This window comes from Plutella xylostella, chromosome Z (assembly GCF_932276165.1).
Source record: "Plutella xylostella chromosome Z, ilPluXylo3.1, whole genome shotgun sequence".
Taxonomy (NCBI): Eukaryota; Metazoa; Arthropoda; class Insecta; order Lepidoptera; family Plutellidae; genus Plutella; species Plutella xylostella.
The window spans coordinates 10,861,662-10,883,379 of record NC_064012.1 but is presented as its reverse complement, the minus strand read 5'-3'; the positions used below and the strand labels follow the sequence as shown (position 1 = coordinate 10,883,379).

General features: G+C 37.3%; 1 protein-coding gene across 11 annotated transcripts in view; it reads right to left on the bottom strand.

Moving 5' to 3' along the window:
* Nucleotides 1–1,029: 1,029 nt before the first annotated feature.
* LOC119694813 (potassium voltage-gated channel protein Shaker) overlaps nucleotides 1,030–21,718 on the bottom strand; it is a 191,064-nt gene continuing 170,375 nt past the window's right edge. For 7 of the 11 annotated variants that reach the window (XM_048632835.1, XM_048632837.1, XM_048632841.1 and 4 more), the window contains 9 exons: nucleotides 20,687–20,848; nucleotides 19,894–20,537; nucleotides 19,171–19,300; nucleotides 16,633–16,838; nucleotides 14,894–15,105; nucleotides 13,141–13,333; nucleotides 12,114–12,155; nucleotides 11,036–11,080; nucleotides 1,030–9,469 (listed from right to left, as the gene is read on the bottom strand). In XM_048632835.1, coding sequence (XP_048488792.1) covers nucleotides 13,148–13,333; nucleotides 14,894–15,105; nucleotides 16,633–16,838; nucleotides 19,171–19,300; nucleotides 19,894–20,537; nucleotides 20,687–20,848 — 1,540 coding nt within the window. In that variant the 3' untranslated portion in view covers nucleotides 1,030–9,469; nucleotides 11,036–11,080; nucleotides 12,114–12,155; nucleotides 13,141–13,147. Of the gene's footprint in view, nucleotides 9,470–11,035; nucleotides 11,081–12,113; nucleotides 12,156–13,140; nucleotides 13,515–14,893; nucleotides 15,106–16,227; nucleotides 16,431–16,632; nucleotides 16,839–19,170; nucleotides 19,301–19,388; nucleotides 19,519–19,893; nucleotides 20,538–20,686; nucleotides 20,849–21,718 lie in introns of those variants that run through there. The other 4 variants (XM_048632833.1, XM_048632832.1, XM_048632834.1 and 1 more) reach the window with 4 other exon arrangements.

Genomic DNA, 21,718 nt, shown 5'->3' with positions numbered 1-21,718 from the left:
CAATAGGCTACGGTTTGCTACGGGCTACGCGCTACGCCGTAGCAATGCTATTAAAGTCTCGCTGCGAACTAGGGACAATTTTTTTTTTGTCTTTTACACTTAGAAATTGCATAGTAATTAAATTGTTTAAACTTTTAATATAATATATTTTAATATGCTTAAAAAAACCAATCGGAGTTAACAAACTAATTTTATTAAAATTATAATAGGATATATGATATGACTTTTTGTATTCATAGAAAAAAATAAAGGTTGTTTTCTTCATTAGCAGAATAGCTGTAGCGGTTAAAATTGGACTTCATAGTTTCATGCGTATAATATGTAGATTAATCAAGTGTGAAACTGGGCGTTAGGGTAAATAAGTTTGACTGTAGGGAGGAAAAACCATTTGCCAGTATGGAATTGAGAAAGGAATTTGTATATTTTTTTGTGGTAGTTCAGATGGGTAAGGGCCCTATTCTCAAGCCAGAGATGCGATTTCAAGTCTTTTACCTGACACACTGATGAGTTCTTTGAAATTACAGTGAAAAATAACATCGCATATTTATCTAGACGTGTGAACCCACCAACCCGCAGTGGTCCAGCGTAGTGGTCTCCCACTTAGGGGGTCCAGTCTTAAAAAGGGTGTATAGATCTTTGTGATATGCACAAAGGCCCCATTTAGTTGAGCCAGGTGCTTGCAAGTACTTAACCTCCATAGAGAATATAATTCGAGTAGACCACTTCTTATTGGTGTTTAGCAAGCATTTAGTTATTTGTACTAACGTAGGTACGTCTAAGTTTTGATAGTGTAAGGTTCATAAGGTGTAAGATACAGTTGATACATCGTCGAAAAGGCTCTTATCCTGCACCCCAGTGTATAGACTTCTGAAGGGCTAGTACGGGGCGCATTTAAGACGTGACAAGAGTTTTGCATCGCGGTCACTCACATCGCTCTGCCACAAGAGCGAGCGCGACGAAGAACTCTTGTCAAGTCTTAATAGCGCCCCGTGCTACAACCAACCTCACCGGATTAAATGAAACAAACAATTTAATTTTTATTTAATATTTATACATCTTGATTTACAATCATGCTTCTTAAATATGACAAACAATAGACAATAGGTCCACCAAGCATAGACTCGGGGCTGACTAGGCGACGAGACGTAGACACTAATTACTAAATTGAGAAACATGTCCTTAACATTAATATAAAATACATCTGACAGTTAAGAAACAAATAGCATTTGCCGGTCGGTCTCTTACAAAGTTGTTAGTGCAATCTGTTGAATAAAATCTAAAAGCATTTGTTTGAATGCGATTTAACGCCTTATTAGCGCCTTCAGTTATTGTGTTGGTCTTATTGTATTTCTAAATCGCAACGAACTACCCAAATGCATACTTATACCGTTGTAAACCATTTGATATATGCTTATGACTGTTTATCTATTTTTAACGCTAGTAACGTTTTTCAGGGCAATCGTAGCAATGGTTTAAGTCTGATTTAAAAGTACATTATTTTGTAACATGTCGGAGTCACTGGCCTCAGTTCTGAGAGGCCAGCTCCTCCCACCTCCACAGCCACACTGCAACGATCCAAGTCAAGGGAAGTCCGTCTTAGCCAAGGTTCAAATAATTCATGAGTTCACCAGATTCCATCAACACTTTTAAAGAGAAGTACTTAGCCCAAAGTAAACATTGATGGCCTAATACAAAATAAATCGTTGAGCCGACCTTTCTTATATTATTATGTAGTTTTATGAATCATAAAGCTCTAGAATTTCACCAAAGTTTCTAAAACGGTTGTAAACATTTTTTTCAGGGTGTAACTGGGATGGGACGTAGTGAATGTTCTGATAATAAATAATTTTAAAATATTTAAATATCATAGGTACCTCTCATATTCAGTTCATTTCATTAAATAAATTAATTTGGAAATAATTAGGAGTAAAATGAGATGCATAATTATTATAATAATAGAGTTACTGCTTTTAGGCGTAAATTTTTACAAAATAATTGTTTAATTTACTTAGGTGTTTTTGATGAACAACATCTACATAATTAACTAACCGAAATATTATAATATTTTAGCTAGGTATGTCCAAACCTAGTAGGTATTGATTGATATGTCGTAAATATTTTTGTCTTTTCTTATTGTTCTTCATTTTTATTGAATTATTCACACACAAATAACGGTAGGTATATAGGTTTCTATTGTACGTATATAATGTGCCAGTAATGCATTTACAAAGTAACTTACAACCGTTTTAGAATTATGGTAGATACGTAATGTTAGCATAGCACTAACAAATTTCTTAGAAAAGTAGAGTCAGTTGCAGAGATTTCGGCTATTTAGACTCAAGTGTATGTTTTAAATGATTTGTTTCTTAATACATAATACATAGCTAGTACTAGGAGTCGCCTAGTCATATGAAAGTACTCATAAATACATACATACATATCAGGGTGTCTCATCCCATAATGAATTGTCTTTGAGACTGCTGTGAGGTGTTGCACCAATCCAGCCATTTTTATATAAGTATTTATGCGATAAAACAATACCATCTTAATGTTTAATTAGAAAGTAAAGTTCGTTGATGCATGCTTGCCTAAGCTTTTCGTACAACTTCTTTTGTAATGCGAAATGGAAAGTTAGGAAATCAATAGCGTACCTTTTACTAGATTTACGAAATATATTTTAAATTGCGAATTAGCGGATAACTCGTTTGAAAATATTTGGTTTGCTGGTAAAGTTGGGCTAAACATATGGGCTCTGTAGCATCACTGTATCACTACAATATAATAGCGTCGTTATGAAGATGCTGATTAAACTCGGTTGTTCGACCATTCCTTACACAAGGCAGGATGTATTTCATGAAAATATTTGTTAATTCATTGTTGGTTAGACATTGCTATGGATATGGATGGACTTAGCTATATAAAATATTAAATGCATTTAAATTGGACAGGTACTCTATTGATCAACCAAATATTATGGTAAAATACATAATTGTATGTAATGTATGTTGTTACAAGTATATTGGTATAGCTATCGAGGTTGTATTAACATAATTATTAAATTAATAAAATCAGTCTTATAAAGAGGAGGGACTTCCCAAAAATAATCTTTAATGAGTACGATTGTTCCGCGGTTAGAGGTTAGAATTAAATTAAAATGTCAAATAAAAAGCATAAAATAAATCAATGTTAACATTTGCTGAAGTCTGCTCCTAACGTGAATGATGGCAAATAAGAAAAAAATCTTAATTTTTAAATTTTAGCCAATTTAATATTAAATATATTGTTTACTAATTTAACTACTAATAAATGGCACGTTATTTGACCATTAAAAACTCCTATTTACTTATGCGTCTATAAGTATAGATAGGTATTAATTAGATATTACCGTACGGACTTTTTCATAAGATCTCTTTTTGGTTGCCTTACAATAAGAAAAAAGCTCTTAGTAATATAAAATCTTACGTTAATAGTATTAGGAAAATCATATGGTATAAGTAATTTATATTTATACTGCGATCAGTAGTTTACATATATGAAATATAATTCATAGTATGTAAATATATATTTAATTGCCCAGTTTAGTGGCTAGGGATGAAAGAGGCTTATAAAATGCATATAATAAAGACAATGCTAATGAGCCCAGTGCAAAAAAAGTGGTGTACCTACCTACTGCCAAATAATCGAGAGTTAATAAACTCGCTTTTGTATTCAGCTTCAGCCTCTATGCTTATCAGTTTATAAATATAATAATGATAATATTTCCTACGAAGTATTGTGAATTTTGTAAAAAATAGCTGTTTCTTAAACAATTTGCCTGACTATAGTTTATTAATATGAACACGCTTACACCTGGACGGAGAGGGGCAAGTGAATGATTAAAAAAACAACGTGGGAAATTTCTTAAGCATGTGATTAGCAACTGCCATCCAATATCAACCCTAATACTTTAAATAGCGGTAAATATATTTTTATTTCGAAAAAAGAACAACCAACTTCAGTTTGGAAAAAAAATGCCATCTTTATCAATGATACTTGATAAAACAGCATGTATTAAAAGTTTCGGTGCTACATAAATTTGAAACCGGAACTACATAATAAAGTTTATCAAACCGAAACTGATAAAAGTATTGTCCCCGTTATCGGATGTGAACTAGAGACTACTGTTTCTTCGGCAGAGGAGGTATTTCAGCGTGCCGACTTTAACAGCTTTCCAGGTTGCCTTAGTTCTCTGACCATATCTTCATGATCTGACATGATGCGTCAGAGAATCCCTGACCATTCCTCGTCACGCTGAACAACTATATTTAATAAATAGGTGGAACATTCAAATGGTCACATGTAGCGTCAGCATATCGCACTGATTTAAGAACTTGGCTTTCAAGTTATAATTAATAGAATCAACGGAATATTGGGTTTGATTTTGGAAGAGTATTTTTTCTAATCAACCATGGAGTTTTGTTACTTTTCTCTCTAATGCCGAAAAACTTCTTGATGGCCACATATTTGTTAATTACAAGCTATTAGCAATTATATAAACTGAAATACTTTAATTTGACGAAACTTAATTTTAATACTTAATAGTGTTTTACGTTAAGAGTTATATTTGCGGTATAAAGCGCTGTAAAAGTCTAACTCTCAATTGGGGCGGAAAGAGTTCTTAGCACAATATTAGGAATTGATTTGGACTAAAGTCGACATTTCGTGTTGATATCAAATATGCGTAAACTATAAGTAACGAGCAAATTAACAATACATAAAACAAACTTATTAAACCTCGATAACTACATTTACACAGACCGGAGTGGTCATTTATCGATGATAGCAAATGAAATCTAAAACATATTGCAAGAGGTTTATAGACAGTTTACAGATCCAATCCACATTTACCGACGAATCCCAAGGGATTGTTAAACATAGTCGGACAGTTGAAATTTCAGACTTTGCAGTTCATTCAAAATTTTGTCAACTTCATTCCTAGCTACACCGAATCAGTTGAAAATTCGACTTCTTAATAATGTTTTAGTGTTTCATCTACCTACAATGATATAGTTTTAAAGTAAGCTTAAATACTAAGTTGTGATAACAGCGATCTAGACAATGGAAATTAGGAGGGGCAAGAGTTATGTGTAGGTAACAGTCAATGTAGAATCTAACATTTATTTATGGGGACCAGTCTTATCTAAACATAGTGCAACCAAGTTGCTCCAAAGTCGACATTCTCCTGATGATTATAAATTAATGTATTAAATTTTATTGAATGTTTAATTTCTTGAGTAACATAAACATAAGGTACCAATGACGCATTCATGATAAAAACTGTTTAATAATTTTTTGAAGATTTCTTTCAAACTCGAGCAAATTTAATGCTGTTTTAGGGAATTAATAGGAATACTTAATAAATCACTTTGAGACTATACAGTGTACGGTACAATATCTGATGACTATTAATTCGTGATGAATCCCGGAAAGATGAGACGATTCAGGAAAGTGTCGAGTTCGGAGCCTATTTCTTTTGTAATTTCTGGCAATTACCATATTTTGTGCCTTTAAACCAGTTGTCAGGATTTAGAAATAGTAAGTGCCAATTTCTCCATTGTCGGTCAGAGCATAACGAGGGAGTAGTGGTTGACGTTTGACACATCTGTCATGAATTTTATATGGATATGGCGTTTAATTTATAAATCAATCCCTGTCGGTTAGATAACCGAGTCTGAAGAAATTGGCACTAATTGTGAGTACTATGTTTAGTTAAGAGTGGATGCGGCTATACCTCGAGTTGACAAGCGGAGGATCACGAGTGAACATACAGTTACAATACGGTTGCGGTTATACATATAAGATTGATTAACTTTATACGTTTAACATCAATGAAACACCGATTTATATATCTTTCTACACTGTTTGGCATGTTTTAAACTTATTACAACATAACAGAGTAATAGATACTCTTACAACAATAGGTAAATAATAGAAATTAGAGCAGCGGGTCCCAATATACATATATGTATTTAAAAATGATATACTTCATAATTATATAATATATTCTAATGTTTATTTATAATACCAGACCGATCAAAACGCTTATTAGTTAATATAGGGGTATTTGAGTAAAATGATGCTCCTATTCGATTTCACATTTCGGATTTAATTTTGATTTATATTCTATAGATTTAGGTAAGTATATTGAATGAAAATTCTTAAGTAAAAAAGCTTTCCATTTTGTATAAGTTTGGCAAAAAAGCAGCCTTAATTTTTGGGTAAAAAATTTAAAATAACAAGTTGATAGCCCTATATTAACTTAATATTAAAGTGCGTCCGCAGCATCAGCGAAGTGAGTGTATTTATAATATATAATCATCTTACAGTAGTAACCAAGAACTGCCTACATCTTACAGAGTGGACCCGCTGTCGACAACTAACACCATGCCAATTTGAAGAGGTACATCCATTCAATTAAAACATATATAACACATAAATATTAAATCGAAGCAACAGTCTCTGTTTACTTAATTATGTTTTATTTATTTAAATTTTCACAGCATATATTACAACCGAAAATAATGGTTTAATTTGACTTAAAAGGTTTTTTTCTGTTTTTTTTTGTTGTTTTTTTACGTGTATTGCTAACATTTACTAGTTTATTACATATATATTTTTGTAGTTTTTTATTTTTTTCTGAACAGCGATTGGAATGAATATAGTTATGTTTGTCTTATTTATAATCTAATGACATTAATATTCTACATCTATATAAATATCTCATCTAACACATGATATGAAATACGGATGTTGCATTTCGCGAAAGTACCTTCTGAGCTCACAAAGGTATAATTATATACAATAGTTTTGAAGACTTCTAGAGAAGTCTGAATTTAATTTAGCAATAATTAACTGTCTGCTATAGGTTCAAATATTTAAATGTTTTGAAATAAGCTTATACAGGAGATATCCGAGTGTTAAGCTATTATTTTTTTGTGTATGGATATAGTGCTATGTGTCTATCAACGCATAGGGAAACCATCGCCACAGGGGGGTAGCTAGAATATTTACGTAATATTCCGCTAATACCTCAAGGCCCTGAATAATACTGACCAACTTCGGTAGGTACTTCCGTCAGATGAAACATCACGACAGTTAACTACTTAGGTGATATGATCAAATTTAAAGTATATTTATACATACATGTAAGAACGTATACATAAATATCATAAGGTTTTTTTTTTGTTATTTTTTTTGTTTTATATTAAATTACAGCCATTTTAATAACATTTATGAAAACACATATAACAAATTCGCTAACATGGATATGTCAAAGTGGTTATGCAACCATAGTCACTAAATTACAATGTACTAATGTAAGTACACAATTTGTCACGAAGTCACACCGTAGTGCTAAACACGAACGAATTAAATGTTCACCATTTATTTATTTTAAATAAGAGTTAACACCAATTATATTATTTGTCTAACATCAAAGAAACAACATTTATATATAATTTGAATTAAATATCTACAAATTATATAACTAAGCCTTTATATTTTCTACAGGCCTAATCCTCAAATGCATAATTGGAAGGTTAATAATTAACCATGTGTTGTTAAATGCAAAAAGGTAGACAGATAAATTATGATCGTTATTTGATAACCAAACTATTGCGTTTTGATCATAAATTTACAAATTGTTAACCTTTAGTTTTCTATCCAGCAGATACTTTTCAATAAAGTGCACATTAGATAATATTCTTATATTGGTTTACATAAATATATATCAATGCAAATGGGGATTAGGATTACATTTCTTAAAACTATTTAATATACTATGTCAGTATTGATATGAAAGAATTCTAGGAAACAGAGACTGTTGCGTCCACAATTTTAATTACAACCTACAAAGTTCAATAACTTTTGACGTTTCAGAGATGGAGATCCGACAAGCATTTCTCATTATCTGGCGTTATTCCACCGCAAAACCATACCGTTCCTTTCTTCACATTCAGAATATTCAATCTTTAACCAACCCTTGAAGAATTTTCTCCCATATGGAGGTAGTTACTATAGCGCAATTAAATAATATATAATTATTCAATACTTAATGTTTATTTCAATGCAGCGCAAAATGGTTGCTAACTTGGGCCCGTTTTGTGATCCAAATGATAGGCCTTTATGAAGAACTAGACTTGTGCTGTTTTTGTATCTCATACATGAGGATGATCACCTGCTTGTCTGTTTCGTTCGTAAAGCCTGCGACTGAATCATGGGAACAGCCAACGCCAACGGATTGTTTTGGTCAAAATAAATTTGTCAAGTTATCCCGATCTCTAAATACGCATCTGTTGAAATTAGACGAAGTCTTTTTAAACTTTACATTGATTTGATATGCAACAAGCTGCTTAGGTAATTTTTGTTTAAATGCTCAGGGGGTCAGTCTCTAAATTGACGAATAGTCGGACAAGAATTGTCACGCAATCGCTTAATACAACGACATAGAGCCATAGTCAGCGCCGCGCTCCGAAACTTCGGGAAGCAAAACTGCAGCTCTAACCACGACTTTATCTCCTTGTACATAATACTCGTTCCGATTAAGTGAAAGTTCTCGTTCGTTTTTTCCTCGATTTAGAGAGTGATCCCCCTAGTAGCTGATATTAAGACTTATTCAGACCTAAGTGATATAGTTGCCGACGACAGCGGTATTGCCTAGGTCTGAATAGAGTCATAGAGCTTTATTTAGCAGCTTTACAGATGTAGACACTTTGTGACCGTGTGGCTTCCGTGTGTTTAAGTGAAGCACTTGGCGTTGAATGAGAATGTTAGTTTTATTTTAAGTATGTGTATCTAAATTTTTAATATCAATCGGAGGGCTTAAACAAAAGCCTGTATTCCAACTGTGCTCCAATACCGCTCTCTGATGAGAAATATTACAGAAAACTTTTTGAAAATGTAAGTAGGTGCAAATTTGGCTTTAATGACCATGGTATCTATAAATTTGATTAGCTGTTCACATGAAAAAATCTTATAGGCCTATCCGACTATTAATAGATTATAAACTAGCGTGTTTTAGCTTTAGGGTTTTTAAGTAGTGGGAAGCAATTGAAGCTTCTTTTTTCTATTTACAATTCGAGACAGCTTAGACGTAGCTCTCAAGTTTGCAGTAAAATGGAATTAAAATTTTAATACATTGTTAATAAAGTCAGTTTCTAATTTTCACTGTCGTTTGAGGAGAATGAAGCACTTATAAAGAGATGTAAAGTTTGGAGTCCTAGAGCCCCCGAGGGTGCGTAAGAGTTAGCAGCGGAGAGGGTGCGGGAGGGGGCGGCGAGGGCGAGCGCGGGGCGCTGGCGGGGTGGCGGTCACACGTGGCAGGGGGGCGGCGAGCGGGCAGGCAGCCGGCCGCGCCACACCGCGCCGCCCCCGCCGCCGTCGCCGCCGCCGCCGACGCTGCCGCCGGACGCCGCCAGCGGGCTCGCCAACTCTGAAACATTACAGCGTCACACGTGAATCTCTCTCCTTACACACGTAAGCAAAGCTCAGCCTGGTCCACCTTGTCACAAATAACATTATATATGTCCGTGAATTTCTCGATCTACAACAACACAATTAGTGATACCCCGTACGAAGTATAATGTTATTTGAAACATGTGGCATAACATAAAACATCTGAAGTTCTTTACGAAACCGTTTGTTTATTTTAGTAAACAATAGTGAAATACACTCAATAGCAATCAAAACTTTCCACTTACAAAATGTCGAAAATGAAAAAAAATATTCCAATTTATTTAACTAAACATTTAATTTAGAATTTGAGCAAAATATTTACGTTTTCAGTTGTTAATTATTCTGATAAGTATGCTTCAATATTGCAGACTTTCTGTTTATGAGTAATTTGGTCCTTTTGTCACTGGAATTTTTTCATTGCCCGTGAGTGTATTTAGATATCACTTGGAATTTTTCCGGCTGAACACAAACGACATAAAGTTTTTCCATGCATTCACATACTTTTTCTGTGTTTAGGTGTGTTGTCACAACACATACATGCAGTCTGGTTTTGTAAGTAGTTCATTTAATGTTCGTTTAGGATCATCAGTGTAGTTACAATATAGGTATGTCAAATACTTAATAGTTCATTGTGTTTCACAGTTACATGCAAAAGTTTCAGGAATTTAATTCGGATATCAATGCTCTGAAGTCTAGATTCACTTATTGAAGGCCAATATTAGGTATAGTACCTATAATACATAGAATAGTTAAGACATGAAGAGTATATAGGCCATGCACAACCAAGGATAGGTGTGTACCTTCACAGTTTTAAACACAAAAATAACAGCGCAGCATTTTACGGATTAATGAGAGACACTCAACTAATTCGCTCGGTAAATCAAGTCTGTCTATTATTTAATATTTGGAATATGTAACCTTTTATTCAGCGTGTAAAAAAATATATGCTCTTAATAAATTATATAGTCTGTAGACGTAGAAACGTATTAACATGATAACATTTCGAATAAAATTATCGAAGTTGTTTTTACACACTGTATAGAAGGCAGCGTTATTAATTTGTACTCAAAGAAAACTGTGCAGGTAGTAGTGAATACCTATAGGTCGACTACACTTTGTTGCAACAGTCATCGTAGCTCACACTTATTTCGTGAATATACAGTCACATTCAACTACACCACAGATACCATAACGAGGGTTTGTACATAGAAACATCAACTTGCAGGAGTGGGTAGCAACAGATTTGTTCTGGAAGTATTTGGAAGAGGAAGAGGGATTCTTCCCCGCTTGCCACTTGTTATCAATACATTTAGATATAATTTTGAAAATAAAAGTACTTTCAAGTACTGAAATTGAAGCGTAAGTACCCTAAGAAAAAGGGCCGCAGATATGTTCACAATACACATACTCTAGGTTCCAATTGAATTATGTAATTACTATTAAAGCCAATTAATTATTATCGGTATGGCGTGCGGAGCGGATCACTCGTCTTTGACATTCAATTACATCATTCCACATTTATAGTAATTATCGATACACCTACCAAAATTCAATTCTTCGTTCGGGTTCTTTCAGATTTACATAGCGCCTAAAATAATAATAAGAGTATGAGAATTAGGAAGACAACATAAAGTACAATTGAACAACATCGGAATCTCCAATATGACAACGCCTGAATTTTCTCGAACTAAATGATACATAAGGAGGTATACGAAGTGAAAGTTTAAATCCCAGATTTAACAAGGAATCGCCGCAGCCCAGTGGTTGCGCTAACCTAGTTGTCGAGGCGACGAGCGTAATCTCACGCTGTCGACATCGATTCTCGGTCGCGACCCAGTGTTGTCTCGTCTCGCACCTCGCGACCACGTGGCGGGGCGGGCGCGGCGGGGCGGGCGGGGTGTGACGTCACGGGCTCGGGGTCACTTGGTAGCTTGGTACCGCAACGTGTATTGATCGCGGCGAGAGGGCCCGCGTCTCGCCGCATTCATTCAAGCCGAGGATCGATAGTGTGCTGCTGCAGGATGCACGCACCGAGCTGGCCACCTGTCAATGACGGAGGGTGGTGCGGTGGTGCCATTGACATGCACCGCACGCCGCCGCCGCCGCCGCCCGAGTCGCGGCACGCAACCCACCCCAACCGCACCGCTCACATAGTTACGGCAGTAAGGAATCTACTCAAACTCCTATCATCGCGTTACTAAGCCTCGTTACTTTTTAAATCCAATAAGTAAGTACTTGCACATACATTTTACGGCTTAGCGGATAAAATACGCGTCTGCAATCTGATACTGAATGCAGATAGGATGGAGGGGACGTGAAATACTAATTGCCGCTAGGTAGGTTTAATTACAACACAAAAAGTGGCACACTGCAGTACTACTGCAAATCAGCTGGTGGCCTACTTTCCTGTTTTATGGGCATTTCAACGATGTGGGATTAGCATTTTTATTGTCAAATGTATATAATTCAATTTGAATTTATTTTGGAGTGCATTTTTATTGTACTTTTGGGAGTTAGTAATAGTAATCAAGGCCGTATTGTGGCGCATTCATCGCCGTTAAACCTTACAAACGTCAAACTGCGGATATCACTATAGTTTCGTATCAATTTTGGTAACTTACCATTTCATTCCGTGCAATTTTCGCATTCGTAAGACTCACTACCTGTGAACGAATATGCCATAAGGTTGTCATGTTAAGGTGGAACGGCGCGATACAGAAATGTTTTGCACAAATATCTGCACCATTTTACCATATTTGTGCGAAAACATTGTACGTTTTTGTATAAAACCTGACTAATTGCACCATCACATTCACACCTTAACAAGACAGCTCGTCAGATAAATAAGGAGGGCCAAACGAATCTAAGTACAAGTAAACGTAGTAAGGTGGTATTCCTAGCTTATTTTCCGTATCTCTCTAGATATCTAAATAATTTCTTTCTTAGACTGTTACGTATTATACCTAATATTTATATTCTATTATACGTTTATTAGACTAATTAAGATTAGGACAGCATTTAAACCAGTACTATAAAATTCCAAAAATGCATTGAAGTCAAGGATATCGTGACTGCGTCGTTTGTAATGAAGGAGCTGCTCACGCTATGGTCAATGCCGTATTGTGTACAAAACTGAAGAATAAGTCACCCTCAATATTACTGTGGTACAGTGAACTTGGAAACTTTGAACGCTTTAGAAGTAATGTTGATGGAAAAAATACAATAAAGAAACTCCGTCTACGTAGGTTAGGTACATTACGTACTATTATGGATGCTACCCTGACTAATGTATACAGATACATACTAGTATATTGCTAATGTCGAATAGGAGAGACTGGGTAAAACATATGATTCATTTGCTAAAGTCAAACCTACAGGAAAAAATATAAACAGACTGAGGGCCTGTTCCACAATGTATGGATAATGGCTACCTGTGGGATAAAATACATGCAGTCACTCTCTGTACTTATGTTTTAGACAGCGAAAGCATGTCTTTTATCCCACACGTAGCCATTATCCAGACATTGTGAAACAGGCCCTGAATCTAATACCTAATGAAATGTATAACTCAGGCTACGATTCCTCTGACAGGCAGCAGCGCATCAAATCGACAGTCGCTGCGGCTAGTAGAGCAATCTCTGCGCTTACCTAACAGTCAGACATCCGTCTCCACCGCCTCCGCGGCGTGCAGGTTGTTGACCCGCACAGTGAAGGCCGTCCGGCGGCGTGGGCCGTCCGCGTCGTCGCGGGCGCCGCCCTGCTGCAGCTCCAGCGGCAGCGCCTCGCCCTCGCGCCGCCCGCCCGCCCGCTGCAGCTGCGCCGCCAGCGCCCGCCGCTGCGTCTGAAGCACGCATCAGCTGCACCCACCGCCACAAAGCGCACTTGCCAAGCCACAAGCTGAAGCCTAAATCAGAGATGCACTGACTGCTCTTCTAGATTTACAAATTGTTTGTGGAACGGCTCTTTACCCGAATGCGCGACAGCAAAGGGAACGTTTTAGACGCGTATCTTCTATTGTTACACTGTAACAAAAACTGGCATGTGAATAAGGGGTTGGTGTTGAACTGATAATTTTTCGAAATAATTAGTCAGTGCATCTTTGACTAAGCAAATGATAGAGTGAGTGACGCAGTGATCGCCCGCGCCCGTGCACCGCAGTGGCGCTTCGGCGAGATGGATGGCATCTACTCAATGAATACCAAAATGTTAGTTAAAGGCGCCTAACACTAAAGCAAACTACAAAAATGCTACTTCTACACTATCTACTAATCAGTAACCCGACGGCCCGTGGCGCGGGGAGTCCGCATAGAATGCGGCAACTGCGACATGTCGGAATGGTCGGAGTTCCCCGACGCGCCGTCTCGCCTCTGCGGTTACCCAATTAACGTCTCTCTAGCAGAATTGCGCTAGTCGATACAAGAACAAATGGCTTTGTATTCGTGCCATTTTATAGTAGGTGACATTTCATTTACGAGTATTCTATGGCAAATATTCACTCTTATCAAAAATATAGGCCATTGTTGGCCAAGTTACGGCACACACAATAAATTGCATTGCTGGAACATTTTCCGTAACTTTAAACACCAAAATAGTCATCTTCTGGAATGTCAAAAGTACTTTTAATTTAAAAATAAAGTGCTAGCAAATTAAAATTTTAAGATACCATTCAGCAGAATAAACTATTTTTGATTAAAAAATCTGTCTTGATTGAATGCTGCACCGGTGAATGAATATAGCAATATCAGAATTATATTAATTTTACATTACGTAATTGTTTACACTGCAGACAAAAGTTCAAAGGAGTTTCCGAATTTCACTTTCACAGTAAGTGTCTAATATAATAATACACTTGCACGGAAATATACCCCGAAACCACCATATCATTATCTACTCCTTCAAACCTTCCGCATCAGCACTTAACAAAGCGTAAGAACTTTCATATAATTAAACAAGCCTTAATTGCTGGTTACTGTGAATTCTATTAAATTTATAGTTAACCAGATTCTCTACGTAACGTCAACGTATTGCCATATAAATAGACTGTAAGTATAGGTACATTTTAAAATCGCGGGATCATTAAATTTGTATTTGACACAATACTTTTTTTGCTCTAAAGTATTTCGGTATTAGATTACAATCGAACTTCAACAAGATTACCCAGGAGTCCCAGGACACGTTTTTCTTTATCTCCATGGCAAAACATTGACGTCATAATCTCGTGTCTTATTCCCAGTTTTAATAACTCTATCTACCGATGACTGGCAATTACTTTTATACGATTTTGACCGTTTGTAACTTTTAAATGTGTCAAAATAGTATGAAAGAAACCACCAGTCATCGGTAGGTAGAGTTATTGAAACTGGCAGCTAAAGTCCTTACAAACACAACAGGTCCAACTTACATGGTTGAGCCGTGGCTCCTGTAGGTCCAGGGCGTTATATTCGTCCTTGTCCGGGTCATGCTGGGCCCGGCTGAGGAGCCTCTCCTCCTCAGGTAGCCGACGCATGCTGGCGTCAGCGTGAGGGTCCGCCATCACCGCCGTCTCATCCAGCTCCATGATGTCTGAAGACGAGTCGCTGATCGACGACTTCTTCTTCGCGATCGGACCTGTAACTGTGGGCGGGTTCGTCAAGATCTGCTTTTGCTGCGGCGGTACCACCAACGACCATTAGCAATCAATCCTTGAGCAGCGTCGCTCGCTTGCAAATCTGACGTGACTTGTGGTCTGATGGGCCTGACAGATGTATGACAGGCGACGCTGCTTATGGATTGTTAATTGCTAATGTGTCGGTAGGTGGTTGTACAACTTTAATATTCTAATTCAATTCGACCTATTGTATGAAAAGGCGTTACATGCTCTATGAGTATTTACTGGCGAGACTGAATAACTCATTCGTTTTACCACTGTCGAATAGGTAGAATCGAATTCAAATTGCCAAGTGTTAAATTGTTCGTGATTGCCCCTCTGGTGTTTCCTGGTAGTGGAGCCTGCGTAGTCTATTGGTGAAACTAGCCCAATCGTAAGTTATGGGAACTTGGAAGTTAGATTAGATCATTTTGAAAGCAAGCTCTGAGCATGAGTGGAAATACATGAGTCAGATAGACCAAAATGTAGAATACAGTTAGTGCGTGTTCTCTCAGATTAACTGGAGACATCTTTATGAAGTGAAGTTTACAGTATTTTATAGCGTTATGAAACAGTGTCAGTTTTCGGAATGTGAGGACTTATTATTGCCTTACGCACACAGTTTGGCAATCGGCCATAACGTGTGGAGGCGGACCAAATCTCGCGGCTCAGCGGCTCAGAATTACGGATGAAACAATATGATTTTAAACTTGGTTAAAAACTACATTACTTTTCCTCTTTACTTTAAAGCGCTGTTTAAACATCGAAAGTGCAATACAAAACTACCAAAACGTAAAGGAATGGAGAAATAAGTAAATTAAAGTACACTTACGTATTTGAAGAAACATAATGCAAAATAAAATCCATTGATCTTGAATCAAAAACAAATGAACCTGTGATTCGTGCCGTAGAAAACCTTTTTCTTAAAGCTATAAACGAAACAAAATATAAAGCTTAGTTGCTAACTATAAGTACATACACAAAATTGCATACATTTAAACTAATTATAAAAATATATTTTGTCATTCAAAGTCAAAACATCACGGAACGTGACGCAAAGCTTTCTGCTAACGCATGCCAAAAACAACGCAACAATAATAACAGAGAAAGAGGAAAATAAGTAACGATTTATTAAATTATTTAACATCTCTTAGTATCCTAGTATTTACAAATTAACACATTCCACTGGTGTCCCTTAGTCATTAATATCACAAAGATCGTCTCTATCGATCGACTCAGTTTTTTATAAACACAGACACTTCCACAACTCAGTGGACACTGTAAACGTCGTCCTTTTCATCCTCCTTCCCACCTGCAATCGGGAAAAACAACATAACAAAATTTAAAAGCAAACCGAAACTTAAATGATAATTTGCTTTGAAAACAGAGTTGTGATAAAATAAATTATAACATGCCGGTGCAGATTTAAAAAATAATACTGAGATTGTAAAAAGAGGTGGTGAATATAAGGAGGTCATATTCAATGACCATGAAGTTCGCATCGGCGGACTTACTGAGGTAGGGTTCTCCCATGGTGCCCGGCAGGTAGGGGCAGCTGGTGACGTGGTTGAAGTTCTGGCTCTGCATCTCCTCCTGGTCGGTCTCGCGATGGTAGAAGTAGTTGAAGTTGGACACGATGACGGGCACAGGCAGCGCAATGGTGAGCACACCAGCAATCGCACACAGCGACCCAACGATCTTGCCCCACACTCCCACAGGCCTGGGTAAACAATACACAATATAAATCGCGAAAAGGTTGATTTGGTAATTCTGCTTGAACTGAACTTAAGCTTTGAACTCTTGTTAGTGACTGCAAAAACAATGATTGCGTTTTGGGACATTTGCACAGTGAATAAACTTATCGATAATCATCAACATGCTGTAACGATACATACCTAGTTTATCCAAGGCAAAGACGACAACTACAAGAACCAGGTTAATTAAGAACGGAACGTGAACGAAAATAGAACTTAAGTATATGGAAAACAAAAACGGCTGTAGAAATGATTGTATCTGCGCTGAGCCCAGCAAGGTTAATAGCGCGAGCAATACAATTTCATTCTTTTCACCTTTCATACCTCGCCAGCGGATGGGCAAAACGCATGTTCTACCACACCATTACTCGTATCGCTGTGCTGAGTTTAATAACTAAATTATGGGTATATTTTGTAACCCTCGTTCACAACCATTTGCGATGAAAATTGCTACATCCGACCCCGGTCATTTCGCGAAATGGTCAGTAAACACTTACTGTTAACAGACCACTTCTTAATTGTTCCGAAGGTAAAACAGATTTAGCGACTTGAATCGTTGTGGTTGTGGAGTTTTATCGTGATAAATTTGTTGATGAAGTGAGATGCTACATCAATATCAAATAGGTAATAAGGAATGTAGCATTTCAGTCTTCAATACTTTTCTTTAGCCCTGCGTAACTCATAAAAAATATTGAGCGCACTATCGACACATTAAAATCGACAATCTCTAAGCAGCGCTGCCGATCTGTCATCACTTGTCAGATCCATACAAGTTATGTCAGATGAGCTTTCGTGCAGCTGCTTTAAAATTGTTAAATGCTAATGTGGCATGGTGTTACGTAGCTTTTCAAACTTTCATAAGACAGCTTCCAGTTCAAACTGTCTTCCGAATATCACCAGGTCAATTACTGGTATATATGCATCACGAAACAAATAGAAAAGTTTGAGTTGGGAGTTGCTTAGTTTACACTTGAACCGTAACTCAGATTAGCTCAAGCCATTGAGTTGATCTGATAAGCTCGTTTAGAGCTGAGTTACACAGGACCTTAGATAGCTATAACTAATAATAAAATAATATACATAAAGGGTTACAAATACATGCCCACTCATTAAACGAAAAATATAAGTAGATAAATTAACGGATGGTAAAAAAACTAGCCTAACATCTAAACATTAAAAAACGATCGTTCCTTCATGCAACAATTATTAAATACTCAAGAGTGATGATGGAAGAGTAATAAACATCACTCAAAATCAGATGGGAGCAAAGCAAAATGAGTGTAAAGCTTCGATGAAAGAAAAAATCTAAATGAATTATGGACCAAAACTATGTAATATTATATCATCATAATATTTTATAGATATACGTTAGATATACTTGAAATGAAATTCGTGAGTTTAGCGTAAATACTCGTATATATAGCTTTACGATTTAAGTAGAGCATTTCATATGCCCTGGTTTAAGTCAATACTTTGTACATTAACATGAACTTAATCCCGGGTTAATATTGAGTTAAAACAAACTGCATGTAAGTGATAAAAATAATGATAAGTACTAAAACATCAATAACGTAATGAAGGTAACAAAGTGACATAACATAAACAAGCAAATCTAGAAGTTAAAGTAGAAGATAGTGCTGTTGAGAATAGACAGGAAGTCCGGAGCACGCGCTGGACAGCTAACATTGAACGTGAACAACATCGAGAGGGAACGGTCAAGACTGAAGCCTTGGACGAGCATTAGGGTTACATCAACGTAGCAAGTCACTTCAACTCCATCTGAATGTTTAAAAGCAATTCATTTAAAAATATCGTTCAATTAAATATAAGACAGAGTTGAAGTGCAAACATCAAAAGCTGTTCTGTCGCGGTTTGTACACTTTGGGAGGGGCGATGGCAACATCGACGACACTCTCGCTCAATGTCAATAACTTTACTAATTCGATACTGATTATGATTCACGGAAAACTTTACAAACTGAACTCTAGAATCCCGTATGTATAGTCTTTGTTGTACGATTTTACAAAACGAAGGAAAAAGTACAAAAGTAAGTAGTTAAACCAAAAAAAGTATTTGATGATTGAAGAAATAACGTGCACGACTTGAAAATAACTTAGAAGGATGACTTTTAACTCTACTGATGCGTTTCTTAGAAAAATAAACCAAAGCAAGGATTGATATAATATGGCGAAAGAATATTAAAAAAGAGTGTTAATAAAATACCAATGTAATTTTGTGACAAAACGAAATGGCGAGAGTGTGAGAATGGAAATCGAGGTGGAAGTGTCTATATCATACGTCATATCGCCGTAGCCTACGGTCGTCATTGTCACGACCGCCCACCAAAATGCGTCGGGGATTGATTTGAAGAAGGAGTTTTCACTTCCGGCTTCCGCGAAGTACACCGCAGACGAGAACAGGACCACACCTTTAAGAACAAGCACACAACGGAGAATACAGTGCTACAGGCGAAGGAGATGCGAGCCGACCGAAGGTGCGGGCGCGGCGCGGGTTACCTCATGTCACCGTAGCCGACTGTGGTCATGGTTATTACGGCCCACCAGAACGCGTCTGGGATAGAACTATAGTTAGTGCCTTCGCAGTCTTTATCTGCGAAAAACACGGCGCTGCTGAAGACCACAACGCCTGCGAACACAGAGTATATTGTGCACGCTTGTTGGATGGTAGGGTGCCCGCGCCGCGCTGTGCGCCGCCAGCCGCGCCCTCCGCCGCCGCCGGGGGCGCCGCCTCGCGCGGACACTCGACGAACGCTACTCTTATCATCTCTGTTAGCCTAGGCTTGTGTTTCAAAAACATGACAGTTAAAAAATCTTGATTTATGGGAGAACTTTGATTGTAATTAGGAAATCTTCACTCTTAAAACAGTTAATTAAGATCAATAAGGATATTTACGAGTACAGTCTAAAGATTACACTAAGGAAATTAGAGGGACATATTTAAATGTACTAAAATAAAAATATTTTAGAGCATGAACTAATTTAGATAGCAAAAGAAACTTACCGATGAATAGGAAGAATATAAGCAATCCAAGTTCACGCATGGATGCTTTCAACGTTCTTCCTAATATCTGCAGGCCCTTCGAGTGGCGGGACAGCTTGAAGATACGGAACACACGGACGAGTCGAATGACCCGCAAGATGGCCAGGCTCATGGCCTGGTTGGTGGACTTGTCTTGCGGAGACACCGGCGCCCTCGGCAAGTTCAGGGTATCCTCTTCTTCAGCGACGACAGTAGCCAGGGTGATGAAGTATGGGATGATGGCTATAATGTCGATGATATTCATTACATCTCTGAAGAAGTTGAACTTGTTCGGGCACGCCAGGAATCTGACTATCAACTCGAAAGTGAACCATATGATGCACAAGGTTTCTATCAGGAAGAATGGGTCCGTGATGTCTGGGACCTCGTCTTCTTCGATCTTGGTGCCGTTGGTGGTGGTGTTGAACACTTTGTAGTGTTTGAACTCCGGCAGGGTCTCCAAGCAGAAGATGACGATGGACAGCAAGATCACGAACACGGAGATAATGGCAACGACGCGCGCGGCCTGGGAGCTCTCCGGGTATTCGAACAGGAGCCAGATTTTGCGCTGGCGCTCGTTAGCGGGCAGGGGCTTCTCCTCCTCCTTGATGAAGCCCTCATCCTCGCTGCAAGACAACAAAAAAATTTGAAACTATAGTTCCGACCTAGCTGATCAATCTGAAAGATGAAGGTGCAGTTGGTATAGCTGTCGAAAACCCCATGTGGTCATACTAGTTTACACAGTTCCAAATTAGTTTAGCAAAAGCCAACTTACCGGAACTTGTTGGTGGCCTGTTCTCCGAGTTCGTAGAACTTGATTTCCTCGCTGAATACGTCCAGGGGCACGTTAACGGGCCTGCGCAACCGCCCACCACTTTGATAGTAGTACAGGATGGCATCAAAGGATGGCCGGTTGCGGTCAAAGAAATATTCATTCCTGCAACAAATGTACTATTTAGTTTGAGCTCTGAAATTAACGGAAATAGTGAAGATTCTTTCAGAGTCCACCAATATCTACAAGGATTTTTTCTTCGAAATCCATTTCTTGTACACTTTGTGAAGAACTCAACATATTGTAATAATTATTTATATTGTTGCACGAAGGTTAGTAAGGTGGGTCAGTGGCTCCAGCCGGTAGCGTTGTCATTCTTAACGGGAGATTAAAATAGCTTGGGCGTTTCGACCTCGACTACAAATAGAGATTGTCAGAAATAGGAACTGAGTGAGCTTGTAGCTAGAGCAAGGTCTATATTGTAAGTAAAAAATGTTTACTAACTAAAGAATGATATTTAATAAAAGTATTCTGAAATGTTATTGTGTCTCTTTAATTTTCATTGTAATTCTTTTGCAGCAAGGCTCTATTCTGTATTTTTTATATCCAGGTCCAACAGTATGATTTTTTAGCTGAGCATATTTTTTTGTAATGCACGGCCCATCTATGAAATGACATAAAAATATAAAGTCCCGAAATCAAACGTCTTTTGCAGTCTGTACAGGTTAGAATATTAGAGATCATAATAATATAAAGGTACTAAAACAAACACAAAATCGTCTATTATGTATTAATGTCTCGATCAATTTTATTGTCAGTCGATAATAATTCTCTTCTTTTTGTTCATGGTGACAAGGCCAAGTTGTAGTAGGTAATAGCATTGATGCCATCAATTTAATATCTTGGAATACCTCAGTAATCCAATAATTATATGTATTCCTAAAAAATTGGAATTATATGGTCTTCAAATCGAAGCTGAAAATCTAGAAAGTGGTTCAACAGAGTGGCTTTCAATACTGCCTTTAACTAAGTTAC